General features: G+C 47.4%; 1 protein-coding gene across 1 annotated transcript in view; it reads right to left on the reverse strand.

The window, feature by feature from the left end:
* LOC308427402 (zinc finger protein 217-like) overlaps positions 1–13,795 on the reverse strand; it is a gene marked incomplete at its 3' end in the record, with an annotated part of 16,634 nt that extends 2,839 nt beyond the window's left edge. Inside the window, exons 1-2 of the mRNA XM_080925534.1 lie at positions 13,728–13,795; positions 1,913–3,646 (exon numbers count right to left, since the gene is read on the reverse strand). Coding sequence (XP_080781660.1) covers positions 1,913–3,302 — 1,390 coding nt within the window. The 5' untranslated portion in view covers positions 3,303–3,646; positions 13,728–13,795. The remainder of the gene's footprint in view (positions 1–1,912; positions 3,647–13,727) is intronic.
* Between the last annotated feature and the right edge of the window lie 2,048 nt (positions 13,796–15,843).

Genomic DNA, 15,843 nt, shown 5'->3' on the forward strand with positions numbered 1-15,843 from the left:
AGCCAACTCTGGGAAGGTGGAATCTATGGTTTCAAAGCAATCTCATGGGCAAGAGAGGCCTGGCTCATTAGAATCTATCTCAAAGGCAAGGCTGAAGCCCCTGATGAGAAGGGCCCACTGATGACAGACCCTAACTAAACTGGCCGACAAAGCTTTACTCTCAGCACACCACCAACTTGCAAGTGACGATGGTCCACTATTCTGTCAGTTCTAGCGGGAGGTATCTCCTGAAGTCTAGAACGGGGCCATGGTGCAGCATGACAGTCACAAGTACACCAAAGTCCCACCTGGCTTCCAAAATGCATAATTAAACTACATTTTGCCTTACAAGATTTTATTTCCAATTACAGGCCTCTCCCTTCTCTACCAAATGACGGGGGGGGGGGGTGCTGGGGGGCACTAGGGGAGGTGCGCACCCTCGGTCCTGCTCTGCTCACAGCTCATCCACAGCTCACCTGGCCTCCAGCAATGTCAGGGTGTAAGCTTTGTTACATCACATGCAAATGGCTAGGGACACCTGTGTGATACACAGGCCGTGGCCTTCTCAACATTTGGCACCTGTCTTATACCCTATAACTTGGACTATGCTGTTCTGTACAGGACTGTAACTAATGCTGAGCTCACCCCAGGAAGAGTGCCAGAGGGAAAGGATCCTATTCTGCAAACAGGGAAGTCTCAAGGAAAGGTTGGGCAACATACATACAGTGGGTTACCAGGAACCACAGCCAGACTCCAGAGCGCCCACCTGTGGCAAGCCAAGCCCAAAAAGTCTGCCACAGGACCCCACCAAGCTGTCCATATTCAAGGCTGGTACATTCCTCTAGGGGTTTGCTCATGCTGCAGACCTCACAGGTACAGAGGGCATCTGTGAGGTTCTCATAACATCATGGACACCAGAGATCTTTATATTTCTGGGGACTAAGGAGTGAGGTCTACTAAACTCCAAGTTTCCACTGTCCTGGAAACTCAACTGACCGAACATGTGTCATGAAAGCAAAGTTCCTTAAGTGCAAGAGTTGACCAGAAAAAGAATTGGGTGCTGGTTCACAAGCACAGTGGCCGACAAATTTGTTCAGACTCACTCTGGTCTCATAGAGGACTTGTAACATACTACCCAATGGCCACACACATCTGGAAGTGTGGACCATGCCCACACATCAGGGGTGTTAGTTACTTTAAGCAGCAGAGCCTCACAATCAGCCACATGAAACAATGGTTCAAGTGGGGGTGGGCAGTAGGATGAGAAACAGGTAAATCTACTCCAAAGGTTCTAAGCTCCCATCAATCAGGAGACTGGGCAGCAGCATTTTTCTATAAACAACATTAGAACATACCAAATTTGTGGAGCAGGCCTGAAGTGGGCCCTCACCCCTGGATTTTACCAAAAGACCATTTCAGATGCTCCCTCATGAACACAAACATTAAGGTGATCAGAAAGTATGGGGCAAGTCCCACAGCTGGACTAGTAAACTCTGTCTGAGGAAGCTTCCCCCACCCTTCTGGGACCATTAGAAACTCATGTAGGAGAAGGCATGAATGAACACAGTCCTGTCTAACAAGAATGGGAATGCCCAAGAGCTAGTAAAGTCCTGAGTCTAAGTCCCGTATTTCTTAGCATTCTGCACCAGGTCACAGCCTCAGTCCACTGCTTGAAGAAGCTAGCAGCAAGCATCCTTGGTCTCTACCCACTGATACACTAGCTATAAAAACTAAGTCCTCTGGGAACTGAAGGCACAGAGCCCTTTCATACTGAGGCTCTGGACAGGCCTTTTAACTTGCCTCCTTAATAAAGAAATGAGAAAGGCCCGAGATGCTTCTATAAGACCACAGTGACACCACAAAGCACTGAGATGAGAACCTGACTCCAGAGTCCCTGCAGCAAATGCTGCCTGAGAGCCAACAGAGCACTCACCGGAATGAAGCCCCCCTTCAGGGAGCCCATCCTCAGACCCATCTTCTGAGCCTCCTTCTCGGTCCCCAGCCCCACTCTCTTCCAGAGTGGTGCCAAGGTCTGAGAAGCAGGTCCCAGGCTGCCTTGCATCCACAGCCATGGTGGGTGATGGGACGTCAGCCCTCCTGTCCTTCCTGTGCACCCTCGAGTGCAGGACGAGCTGGTGGTATGTCCTGAAGGCTTTACTGCACTCAGAACAGTGTGTGGGCTTCTCCTTGCTGCTGGGCAATTTGGGATCACCATCCCCAGAAGGCACTTCACTATTAGCATGTCTGGGCTTCTCTTTGTCTTGAGAGAGACCTGGACAACTACTTCTATTTGTTTTGGACTTCCCAGAACCTTCCGCCTTACCCCCAACCCATATTTCTCCAAGTTCCTCTTTCTCTGAGCACGAATCATCATTGTCCGTGCTTCCTTCTTGGCCTGACTCTTTCACCTCTTCTTGGGCAATGGCCACTTTGCCTTTGGTAGCCAACTGCCATGCCTGGTAGGTGGTGAACGGGTCAAGCTGAGGTATACAGGTCATGGGCTTCACTGTATTATCTGCAGCTGATCTGGGTCTCAAGTTCAAAAACTGCAGCAGCTCTTCCTTTGGGGATGTGGATTCCTCTTGGTGGGTATCAGGGGCTGTGTTGCTGGCACTGGGGACAGTTTCTTTGGCATGAACCTTGCTGTGCTCAATGAGGCTCTGCTTATTTGGAAATAGAAAGCCACAGACCATGCAGATCTTATAGGGAGTAGAGATGTTCCCAGGTGCATGTGTCTGAACCACTTCATTGATGGTGACTGGACTCTCCATGCCCTGCTGCAGCTTGTTCCTGGTGCCAGACTTGCCATTGTGTGTCCGCATGTGGTTCTTCAGGAACCACGGCTCCTTGAATCGTCTTCCGCACATGCTGCACCCATACGTGAAGGAGTCCTTATGTTTCTTCATGTGGCTCTCAATATCAAATGCCACCGGGAACGTCTGCCCACACACATCGCAACTCAACTCTTCCGTTTCTTTGCTATTCTTCTCCTTCGGTGGTTCTGCTGGCACCTGACCTTTATCAAGGGGGCTTAGGTACTCGGCCTCCACACGAAGAACAGCTGGCTCGCAGAGGGTGGGCCGGTGCTGCAGGAGCACATGCTGATTGAGATCCTCTGCATGAGAGAAGACCTGGCTGCAGAACATGCAATCCAAGGGCATATGTCCCTCGGATGCAACCATGCTCTTTTCCTGTGCAGCTCGGAAGGGGACTGCAGCCGGCCCCTTCATGGGCATGGCATCATCCACCTCCATCTGGGTACCTAGAGAGCTACCAAGAACTTCCGGCCCGTCCATGTATACGAGCAGGGATTGCGTCGGCATGTTGCCGGCTACTTCAGAGTCTAACAGAATTCAGCTGTCTGCTGAGGACCTCTGGAGATAGAATAAGGCCACTTGTGAGATATCACCACTCAAACTTCCAGAAGCCCTGGGCGTCAAAATTAGAGCAAGTCTAAGTTCAGAGGGCCGTATTATATTCCAGAGCTTGGAAGAAGCTCAGTGGTGGAGGCGAGTCTATGCACACACAAGGTATCCAGGCTGCTCTGGGCTGTGGTTCAGACGTGAGTCAGCATGAGGGCAGCAGTTCCGTCCATCTCCACTGGGTAAGTGGCTCAGTTGAGCAAGACATTGATTCCGGCACTGTGAAGACAAGGGACTTCCAAAATCTGAAAGGAAAAAAACACGCCTCAGTGAGGAAGGCTCAGGAACAGGGCTTGGCCCATGAGTCACAAGACCTTTTCCACTAAAACTGCCTCACCTTTAACTAGTCCATAATGCATCCTGCTAAACATGTTTGTTAATTTGATCATTAGCATATTTCCCAGCAGATACACTTACTAAGTGAGTAGAATTTCAACCAGTCAAGAGATTTTTAAGCTGTAGCTCTTCTCACTGAAATATAAATGCCAAGTTTAAAATAAACAGGGAGTGGCAATGACAGGCTGGCCAGCCTGGGCTACCTGATGAGTTCAAAGCAAGCCTTGTTAATATAAAACAGTCTCAAAACCAAAGAGGCCAAGCTTTAGGATAGAACTGTCACAACTCTGCTGTCTCAGATGCCACCAAGAGATGCACCTGTGTCCCCTACACAGTGACTACAGGAGTTACAAAAGTACAACATGGTAGAGCTCTTTCAATCCCAGCACACATGAGAAAAAGGCAGGTGAACTGAGACTTCAAAACCAGCCTGGTCTACACAGCCAGAGCTACATAAGAAATCCCTGTCTCAAAAGAAAGAAAAGTTAGGAAAACGAGCTGACAAAATAAGACTGGTCCAAAACCTCTCAGCAGACAACATAGGAACCTTTTCTTGCATTAGGCATAGCCTTGGCCCAGGACCATGATGTTTCAGGTACTGTATGCTGCCAGGCAGGGTTGGGACTCAAAAGGTAAATGAACTACCAGATGCAAAGGCCACTTACTTTCCAGTGTCCACATTTCTAACAGGCCTCCTCAGACCTGGCTGTGTGTGGCTCATTCTTCCCTCAGAAAATGCACCTCCTACACCCGTCTAACTCCACCTTTCACTGAGCCACTGGTCAGGAAAAAGGGAGTAGCTTCAGTTACATTCTATAGACTCTGATTTCCACTCTTCAAGACTGAATCCCTAAAAAACTCAGTACTTCACAGCAGAGTTTTTACATAGCCCTGCCTCTTCTAAGACTTTGTGAATTCGGCCCAAGACTACCTGCCACAGTACCCTCTTCCTCCTCTCTTCATCCCACCCCACAGCAGTCATGAAGCTGCTGGCTCTTCCCCTTCTACCCAGTGAGCCGGTATGAGAATCCAGAACAGACTGGCAAGGAAGGCTTCAGGCAGTGCTTTCTCAGTTCCTGCCTTTGTTGCTATCACAATGGAGGACAAGTACCTGGAGTGGTCACCATTCTATGACATAACAGAGACCTGAGAAGTGAGTTCCAGCCTAAGTCAGGACCTTCAAGATGTCACGGCAAAGTGAACTCAACCCAGGGTGTGCTTGCTGTGGTTAAAACTAAGGCAAGGTTGACAAGCACTACACCCTGTCTATGGCTGAGGACAGGTCCCCACAACCAAAGCACTGGCAGCATTCTCAGCTTGGGCCCAGTGATTCAGATTTCTACACATTCACTATGCAGATGCCCACAACCCAGGCAGATGTTCACCCAAGAATTAGGCACATAGTCTGGAAAGGCAGGACGACTACTGCCGACCGGCTTCTGTTCCATGCCAGAGGGTTGACTGCACCTGGAGTACAGTCAGTTACCAGGTGCCCTTTCTAATTTGAAGCTCTACAATAACCATTTTTAAATGGCAGAAAAGCAAAAGCAATACCCAATAGCAAGTTCCAGGCCAGCCAGGAACTAATGTGAAACCCTATCTCAAAAAAAGCTAAAAGCAACCCTGCTTGAGTAGGGGCACAGGAAGGAAGGATCAAGACTGGAGGGCACCACTGATTGTTAAGGCTCAGCTTATGGAAGAACACAACGCCTCTACAAGGTCCCTTTCTAAAAAAGATTACCAACCCCTGGCTCAAACGACGCCCAAGCTGGGGGTAGGTTAACTTACAGCTGCAGGAAGCATCTATCTGTCCCAGGCAGTCAGATGGAAGTACTTCCTCCTCCTGAGGTTTGCAGAAAGTTTGATACTCTAACTTTGCTCAACTGAAGTCCTAGACAGCTTTAGTTTCAGCATCTGAAGACTCAAATGCAAGCCTGTCCCACACAAGCCCTGCCCACCATCTACCACAGTTCCACTGTGACATGCACAAGACTACAGTCCACATCTAAAACCAACCTATGAGGAATAAAATTAAAAAATAAAGACAAGATTTAAATTCTCATTTGCTGTAAATTATCATTCTCTACCATCACTTTAATAATTTTAAAAAGGTTTCCAAATAATAAAAAATGACATCATCAAGATCCTAAGGACAGAGCTGCTGGCTGTCTACTGCTCTTTCTGTGACCTGGCACTGAATTAAAAGACACCCAGACTTTGACAGAAATCAGGGATTGAAGCAGGACACATCTCTCAGACTTGTAGTCCCTGCCACCTCTAATCTGATGCTAAAATGAACCATCAGTCAGAGGTTACCCCTAGGACCAAACACTCTCTGCAATCAAACTGTAACAGTATCTAAGACACATTTTTTATTCTTTTATTTAAAAGTGAATGTGTGTGTGTGTGTGTGCCCACGTGCTGAGGGTGAGGTAGGAAAAGGATGTCAGATCCTTTAGAACTGCAGTCTGTAGTTGTGAACCACCTGACATGGATGCTGGGAACTGAATATGGGTCCTCTGAAGAGCAGCTAGTGCTATGAACTAATGAATCATCTCACCAGCCCTCCAAGATTCTTTGTTTATTTTTTGGTTTTTGAGACAGGGTTTCTCTTCACAGCCTGGCTGTCCTGGAACTCCCTGTTACATGGTAGAGAACACTTGGCCTTGAACTCAGACTGTCTGACTCCCTAGCATGGGAATTAAGAGTGTGCCACCAAAGCTGGCTTCTCCCAGATTTTCCCCCATACCATGAAGCTGACAACCATCCCTGAGGAGTGGAGGTCAGAGTGTGGTCAGCTGCAGAGAACTAGCCTAGAGCACCATAACATGTGGAGATCTGGGGTTGCACCAAGGCACTAACAAATAATGTACTGCCTACTCCTGCACCCTCCTGAGGACCACCAAAGTTGGTAGCAGGTGCTCACCCTCCTGAGAAGCTGCTCATCTCCCACTTGTCTAAGGCGACAAAATAACTAAAGGTGTGCGAGCCAATTAAAACCAACTTACTAAACTCTGCTAGAATTGCAACAGATGGAGTTTCAGAACCTATCAACAGCTGTTCTACTGTAATTACTACTTAACAAATGGTCCCTCTGCCTCAAATGTGCAAGCAAATGCAGCTTTCCCAAAATGTTGTAACCTTCCTGAGACTCAGGAGGCACCAGGACTCTCAGGGCATGCTTCAAGGACTGCTTCTTAACAGAACATCACTGCATCTAAATTTGTTTGGGTGCAGGAAGGCAAGGATCCTTACCACAAAAGCTCCTTAACAAATACTTTGCAAAAAAAAAAAAAAAGTCTGTTTTTAAAACATTTTTCAATCTTCATTCCTGTAAAGAAAGAACTGAGCCTTCAGTCCCACAGCCCTGTTGCTGGCCAGGCCCTCACTCAGAATGTTCTGAGAGCATGCTGGGGCTTAATTTCCATGAAGATTACTCAGTTACTCTTTTATCTACAACAACCTTTGAAACTCAGTAAGAAGCATATGGCTTTAACTGCTCAAGTATGTCTGATATTCTCAAAAGTCACTAACTAGACACTGATGTGTGACTAAAGTGACACTGAATACTACCAGTACCTACCTGAAAATATATCAATTATACAAGATACTGCAAAGCCCAATAAACTGTACGGAACAGCTAATTGGGGGAACTGCCACTTGTGACAACTCCTGTACTTGGACTGGGAAACACTGTACACAAATACGCTCACTGCTAGCTGCCCACAGTCCTCAGACAACACATCTGTGCTCTTCCCATGAGTATGATAGCTCACATTCTTGGTAAAGGCTCTTAACCCAGAGTCAAGAGGGAACGGCAGCAATTTGCATGGCCTCCAACCCTGATGAATGCCTTAAGGCACTCAAATCTCTCTCTGTGTCTCTCTCTCTCTCTCTCTCTCTCTCTCTCTCTCTCTCTCTCTCTCTCTCACACACACACACACACACACACACACACACACACACACACACACACACACACGTATTGTCTGACTCTGGCCAACTTCTCTTTCTTTCTCTCTTTCTCTGTTGTGGGTTGGTTTGGTTTGGTTATTCAAGACAAGGTTATTCAAGACAGCCTGGGCTGTCCTTGAACATGATCTGTAGACCAGGCTGTCCTGGAAATCAGAGATCTATCTCTGCCTCCATACCCACCCCCAAGTGCTGAAATTAAAAGCACGTGCTGCTGCAGCCACAATCCCAGTTATTTTTATCTTTAAAACTACAAAAATAGGGGCTGGAGAGATGGCTCAGTGGTTAAGAGCACTGACTGCTCTTCCAGAGGTCCCGAGTTCAAATCCCAGCAATGACATGGTGGGTCACAACCATCTGTAATGGGATCTGATGCCCTCTTCTGATGTGTCTGAAGACAGCTACAGTGTACTTATAATAAATAAATCTTAAAAAAAATACAAAATTAGGGCTGGAGACATGCTCAATAGTTCAAGTACTACTGATTACTCTTCTAGAGAGCCTAGGTTCAATTCCCAGCATGGAATTCACATAATAGCTCACAACTATCTACAACTCCAGTTACAGGGGACACATCACCCTCTTTTGGCCTCTAAAGGTACACAAAGTGTTCAAAAGTATATGCATGCCAAACACCTATACAGATAAAGCTTTATCAACTTGAGTGTTCTGCTTTTTTTCACCACCTGTAAGCAGCGCAGGATCCCCTGAAACGTGGAGTTATGAATGGCTGTGAGCCACAATGTGGGTGTTGGGATCCAAACAAGTCCTCTGCAAAGCAGCAACGGTTCTTAAACTACTATTTTTTCTGAACCCTGTAAAAGGACTAACTTCTACAGCAGTCTACAGTAACAATCAAAAACTACCACTTTAAAAAACTGTATTAGTTTGTGTACTATGGGGGAATGCACAGAGATCAAAGGGCAGACAATTTTAGGAAGTCAGTTCTCCTTCCAACATGTATGTCCCAAGAATCAAAATGCAGGCCCATCAGGCTTGGTGGCAAGTGGCCTAACCTTTTGGGCCATCTCCCAGGCCCCTAACCCTTGAACTTTTTTGATCTTTTCACAAAATTCCAAGGAAAAAGATGAAGTAGCCAGGCTAACTTTCCTAGCAGATAGGGGGGAGGGAGTTATAATTCTCAGTTTAAACTCAACATCAACCATAGCTTATCAATTACAGGCCAAACACTAACTTTAACATTACTTTAAGGCAAAGTGAGAAAATCCTGGGCAAAGCAGCCCAATATCTTCAAAGTCCTACAGAAACACCCAACGCCAACAAAATGAGGCCAAAGGACTACCAAACATAAAACTCGAACCCTTTCCTTATAAACTGGAAACTGCCTGACTCACCCCCAATCAGTTCAGGTGTGCTCAAGAATCAGTTTTACTTTCAATATTATCAACCTAAAGATACTTGTATCTGTAAACTGTCTTTCAAACACTCCGTGTTTAAAACAGCTTTATGGGGCAAATGATATTCTTGATCATTTTTAATTAGGCAAGATGGAAGACTGTCCCAAGTTTCCCACAGTAACTTCTGCTTATTCAGGGCAAACTTACATGTCATGTGCTTTGAGATCTGACAGGACCAGCTGCACAGAGGAAAAGGGTTTCAGGAAACTAAAGCAGCAAACCCCACATTTACTTAGGCTCATCAATTCTAGCAACTACAATGACTCACTATGTTCGTGGTACATCTGTACACATAAACATACACACACATTCACAAACTGTATGTCCATTATGTGGCACCAAGAATTATACACTATGCCAGTTTTTTCCAGAGGGTTAAATGGGCAGAGTTTAAATTAAAGCAGTTGAAGTAACTTCAAGTAGGACACTAGCTCAGGACTGCCCTTTAAGCCTGGCTGCTGTCCGAAACCTCACGGGCCACTCCTTCCTACATTTGCTGAAGTTAAATGCTATAGTTACCTGCTTGCATCTCAAATTAAAAAATAAAACCTCTTTTCAATAAATAAGACCATTCATTGCTGGAAAGATGTACATGGTAAAGAGTTAAGTCATCAGCTACTAGGAAAAAACTGCCACCAGACTGACTGTGAGCACAAACAGAACACTTCTTTCCACGATAAAGTTTTACAGCCACCGGCCATTCAGTCCTCTTAAATCTGAACCATCATCACAGTCACCCATTTAAAAACCAGCCTGGGCTGGAGATGTGGCTCAGCAGTTAAGAGCACTGCCTGCTCTTCCAGAGGTCCTGAGTTCAATTCCCAGCAACCACATGGTGGCTCACAACCATCTGTAATGGGATCTGATGCCTTCTTCTGGTGTATCTCATGACAGCTACAGTGCACTTATATATAATAAATAAATAAGTCCTTAAAAAAACATTTCCAATTTAAAAAAAAAAAACCAGCCTGACTTGGAGGTAGGGTAGGCCAAAGAGTCAACTGGTAAAGCTAAAGGACAAAAGCCAGGAGGACTCACTCCTGCACACACCTTTGCTCAGCTGCCTCTCCAGGTTTGCTAATTTCTCACCTGCATCATAAAATTACAAAACTGGGCCCAAATTTCTAGTAGCTCAATGTTGCTCGCCTGGGCAGGAAACAATGAACCGTTTAGAAAAGCTGCAGTCAACAAACGTTCAAATCAAAGTTCTCTAGGGAGCTCAACATAAAGGGGTAATTTGTGGTAGCAGCTGGCTAACAGGAGACCCCCCCCCCCTCCATAACCCCCTATTTCTTTGGAAGCTAGACGTATCCAAGAGCTGAGCTTGCTCATCAGGAGAGGAAGGTTTTATGAAAAAATGGTGGTATATCCCCTCCACCCTCCCACCCCCACCAACTTCCTTCAAGGTAAAATTTCTATCTGCCCTCCTAGTCTAATTTCAAAACCCTTTGGCCCACATACCAGTAAATTTGCCTGCCTGGATTACTGGCTGGCCAAGACCCTTAATCCAGATCACCTAACTCAAAGCCAGCTTTTCGGCTCCTTCTACAGTGCCCCCACAAGGAGGCCATTAAGTGATATTCCACCAGACATGCCCTGCACAGAAAGGTGAAAGACATTTCCCCAAGTCTTTGTATAATAATACGCCTTCTTCCATGAGCATTTAAAACACTCACCCCCCAGAAAAACCAGGAACTGGTGTGTGAGTCAATACTCTTCCTCTCACAGCCTTACTGGCTGTAGCTAACCTTTCCTGCTTCAGAGTATTTATTAGGACAGAGATCCTGCAATTCAATTTTGGTAGCTGTCTTCCAGTTTTTATTTTTTTAATAGCCCTAAATTAAAAACTATTCCATATGCTCAGCTGTGATCAGTTAACTACATTTTGATACTAAAATACTCAACAGTTCCCCCAAACTGCCTGAAGTTGTTTCTTCTGATTCCAAAGATAGGAAAGCCACTTCTTGATGTCTCAGCTTGCACTTCCCAGATTATCAATTACACACATGACCACGGGATTAAGCTGCAATGAGGAATCAGGAACCAGCCATTTAAAGCTAATCATAGCTAGTGACCTCAAAAATGCAAAATTTGGGCCACACAGCACATATCAAATGGGACAGTCTCAGAACAGTCATTTTCTAGCTGACTAGAGGCCCAGCTTCCTAGACAGGATTTTAAGGCCCAGTCCATTGTTTTCTTGGCAGTCAGCAGCAGATCTTTTATGACGCCCTGTTTTAGGCAGTCAAGGGTCATTAAAACTACTCCAGAGTTCCTGTTAACCAATATCATGTTTGAAACTAGTGAGAAAAGACCGTCATCTGATAGAGTGAAAAAGGAGCTCATCTTCTGGAACCCCTGAGACTCTAATCAGGCAGCTTAGAATCAAGAGGGCTCCTGGGCTGGGGATGGCAGCCCTGCTGTGGCAAAACAATGTTTCCTTCAAGTGATGTTAGAAGAAAGGTGATTAGCACTTATCTGCCAGGAGACAGAGCCTGAGTCACTGAGGCCACTGTAGGCCTCAATTATTTCATCAGTTTATTAGACTTGATTATTAAGGCTTATTTTCAAACAAGCCCACTGGAAAAGAACTAGGGGCTCCCATCCACCCCGTGTTTCTCTGCCAAAAATGGAGGCTAACAAAGAGAATGCAAACTCTCCCCCTTGAAGAAGCCAGAGTCAGAACTTTCTCTCCCTCTCTTCCTCCCCTACCACCTGGGGGGAAAGAAAAAGACAGAGAGCTATTATTAAAATAGATTCTTCAGCATAAAGGGGAAAATTCTTCTCGGCGGTATCTTAGTTCCTTTTTTAAAGTAAGAAGTGAAAGGGAATAATACGAAGCCAAGACAATCACTGAGCATCAATCTTGCCAGTTATTCCACTAAAAGGACATCAGACTTCGAAGTGTGGAGGTGTTGTGAGGATCAAAGAAGCTGAAGCCAAAGAGACGTGTCCTTTTCACGGTTAGGTCTTTCCCCCTGCTTACTCCTGCATGCAGACAAAGGTAGAGCCTAAAGAGCCAAAATACGTATAAATTCCCAGGGATGACTAACACTAACTATTCACACTCAGTCTTCAGAGGTCATTGCCTCTTGGATTTTATACTTACATAACTGCAAAGCTGGCAGCATGGTGGAGGGACGCAGAGGGGTGACTCAAATCATCAGGAATCAAAATTAAAATCAAAATAACCAAAAAGCCTAAATACACCACCAGACTCCAGAAGTTTGGGGGGAAAAAAACAGTATCTAAAATAAATAAGACTTCTCCAGCAGGAGGGGAAAAAAAAAATCACCTACCATTAAGGACACACCTTTAAAGTTCTCAGCACATTAAGCACAAACTAGTGGTTTGATAGACTCATTCTCCAGACAGAAAGCAATTAGGTTAGTTCTCTGCACTTGTCACTACAGAGATTTTTTTTTTTTTAATTTTCTCAAGCAAAACTTAGCATTTGAAATCTGATTTGGTACCAATCAAGGTGGTCGATTCACTTTTGGAAAAGTAGTCCAGAAGGCTCTGGACTTCCTTCACTTACAAAGAGAGGTGAAAGGCCCCGAGGCCCCTACCTAGTCGCCTGGCATGGCCAGCAGCTGTGGCTACCCTGCCTCTTTTGTTGGCCTTAATCTCATGTCAAGTTATTCAACCAACTCAAAAGCGATGAAGACATAATTGAATCAACCTGAACTAAATCAGACCTAGGCCTCTTAAAACATACAACTTAATGGCTCCAACCCATCCCAAACCAGGAAACTGGCCACGAATCCTGTGGTACACATGGTGTCCCTACAGCCCAGGACCCCAGGCTGGCGCCCCTTAATCAACGCATGCTCAGGAATGCCTTTTTCTCAAAAAGAGACACTAAGGTTCAGAGGACACAATTCTTGAGGCTGGGAACGACCACCCCCACGTCCCCAACCCAAACAAACAAAAAGTTTAAAAGTTTCTACTACTGTGCGAGTGCGGACTGACCCTCACTGGGGATCCCAAAAGAGGGCCCCCGGGACTTCGGCTCACTTCAGGAAGCAAACCTTTCGGGAAAAATCCCCGCCCGCTGTCCCCACCCCCACCCTCCCCGCCCAAGAATGCGCTTCCCGTGCGCCGAGGGTCTGAGGCGGGGGCGCCCTTCACTGTGCGCCCGCTCCAGTCGAGACTAAACTGAGGCGCACGGGGCGGCGCCCTCGGATATGCGGTTCCGCCTCCCGCCGCCCCTCACGAACTTCCCACGGGAGTTTGCGGGGCGTTCTAAGTTTGGGCGTGAAACCGAACACCTTCTCAGGCTGGCGGGACGCAGCTCTGGCAGATGCCCTGACCCCCGACGGCCACGCCGCGCCAGGCGGGCCATTGTCTCGGCCGTCCCTCCCAGCCCCACGCGCGGCTACGGCCGTGGGGACGCGGCCCCGGCGTCCCTTTACCTGCGGCCGTCCGGCTGCACCGCCCAGCCGCCGGCTGAAGGAGCCGCAGAGGCGGCGCGGCCTTTGTGCGCTGCCGCTAGCCCCGACGTTGCGGGGACCGGGACGGGGCCGCGCCATGCCCGCCTCCCACGGCCGCGGGCGCCGGGACCCCCACCCCCACAGCGGCTCCGGGGGGCCGGGCTCACCTCCAGCGCGGGACGAGGGAGCGGCGCGGGCGCCCCCTACTCGTCCGCGCGGGGACAGTGCAGGCGCGGGGACCCTGCGCGGGCGGCCGGCGTCCGGCGGGGGGACTGTTGGGGCAGAAAGTGCTCGCAGCAGCTGTTGCGCCCTCCCCCCCGGCCGCGCCGCCCGACGCCCCGCCCCCGGCCGCACCGGCCACGCCCCCTCGGTGCCCGCGCGTGTGCGCAAGCGCACCTCTGACCCGCCCACTGCTGCCGGCCACGCCCCCACAGACCCCCGAGGCACGAGCCCCGCGGAGCGGCGCGCGCACCCCACTCCCATCCCGTGGGCTCCCGCGCACGCGCGCCCCGCGCCGCGTCCCGCCATCCGGCCTAACGTGGCGCGCTCGCGCCCGGGCAGTTCCAGTGACAGGTATTCTGAAGCTTGGGGGGGGGGGGGGGGGGCTGCAAACGCAGCGCGCAGGCGCACTGCCAGTCCTCCCTCGCCACCTCCCCCTCCCTTGCAAGGTGCGCCCGGGGAGGGGAGGGGAGGGGCCGGTTGCCCAACTCCCGGGTCGCCCAGAATCATGAACAAAAAAATAATAATAATAAAAATTTTAAAAAGACCAACCTTGCCACTGGTTTCGGGAGCTCACAGGATAGCGGTGTTCTGAGGTGTTCTGAAGGTAAACACTCTCAGAGAGTCAATGTGAGCAAGGTCCGGGACCTAAAAGAATAAATTTCTCTAAATTAGTTATCTTCAAAAAGCTCTTTTTTTTTCTTAACACCCTGGGCTTGTGTTTCTACTATAGTTGAATGTTTGAATTTAGACTTGGTACCTTAATAAATCTTAGTTTGCAGAGAAATTCACTTGGCTGAAACTAGGCTTAAAAGTGTGGTTAAAACAAAAACAAAACACACACACACACTCCTTTATGCCCAACTCACTTAAAGCATTTCCCTACTGTTTTGTTCCTGACTCATATTAAAGATGAAAGAAGACAAGACAGGAAAAGGTTTGACTCCAAAGGCCTGGGACTGATGCCCCGTTTTAAGCAAGCCCCAGGGAGGAACTATGGCGGCCACAATCACATCCAATAATTTTTCTGCTCCAAAATGCAAATGAATTAAAATGTAAAATAGATTTATTGCTTAACACCGGAACGGCCAACTTGTTTGTTTCTTTTTCAAGCTGGCCCTTGGTGTATCAAAAAGTGGGAAAACATCAAGAAAAGTATTCATACCCATTCCTAAATCAAAAGCGTGGGGGTTGGGGAAACGGGACAAAAAAAGAACCGACCGGAACTGGTAAGCTACGGAGTCCTTAATAAATAGGAAGAAGAATTCAAGAAGACAGCTTAGCAAGGGGCAAGAATCTGCCTTGTAGAATGTTTTTGCTGTCATTTTACATATAACTATCAACCCACATATGGTCTCGTTAGTCTTTTTTTCAAAGGAAGTGAATCAATTACTTACAATTAATTAGCATCGCTGGAAGTAGATCCTTAAGCCAGCCCTGATTCTCATTCAAGCGCAGAAGATATTGATCATTTTTAGTACTAGGGTTCTTTTTCTCACCACAGATTAATATCTTTCTCTAAAGTACTGGTCAAAGCCTTATAAATATTCACGATCAGAACGCAACAGCTCAGCAAACACTCATAAGCAGGAGACTTTATTTAACTTTGTCCCCCCCCCAAAAAGCCGATGGGGGGCACAGCTTTGATACAAAACAAAGAAAACTATGATCAAGTAAAGCGATGGAGGTTGAGCCTCAGTCTACATGTTAATGGATAACCTTTGCACTCTGAAGCCTTGAATACTGTAAACACAATAGCGCTGATAGTTAAAAATCCGAGTGTGGAGATGGAACATAAAGGAAAGTCCAAACTTCTCAGCAGCAATAGGGAAACAATCAAATATTTTGACAAACAATCATTTGGCTAAGAACAATGAGACTCGGGCTCTCAGACCTTGTAGCTACTGAGTTATTTTCAGAGTAAAGGAAGAAGGGGGGGGGGGTCCTCCAAGCCCTCACAAAGCCATACTGTTAAGCCATTTTGGCATCAGATGGTCTGTTACTGTTTCTCATCCCTCTCCTCCCACCACCACAAATAAGGACTGGGGGGGGGGGGGACTTACT

This window comes from Micromys minutus, assembly GCF_963924665.1.
Source record: "Micromys minutus genome assembly, chromosome: 11".
Taxonomy (NCBI): Eukaryota; Metazoa; Chordata; class Mammalia; order Rodentia; family Muridae; genus Micromys; species Micromys minutus.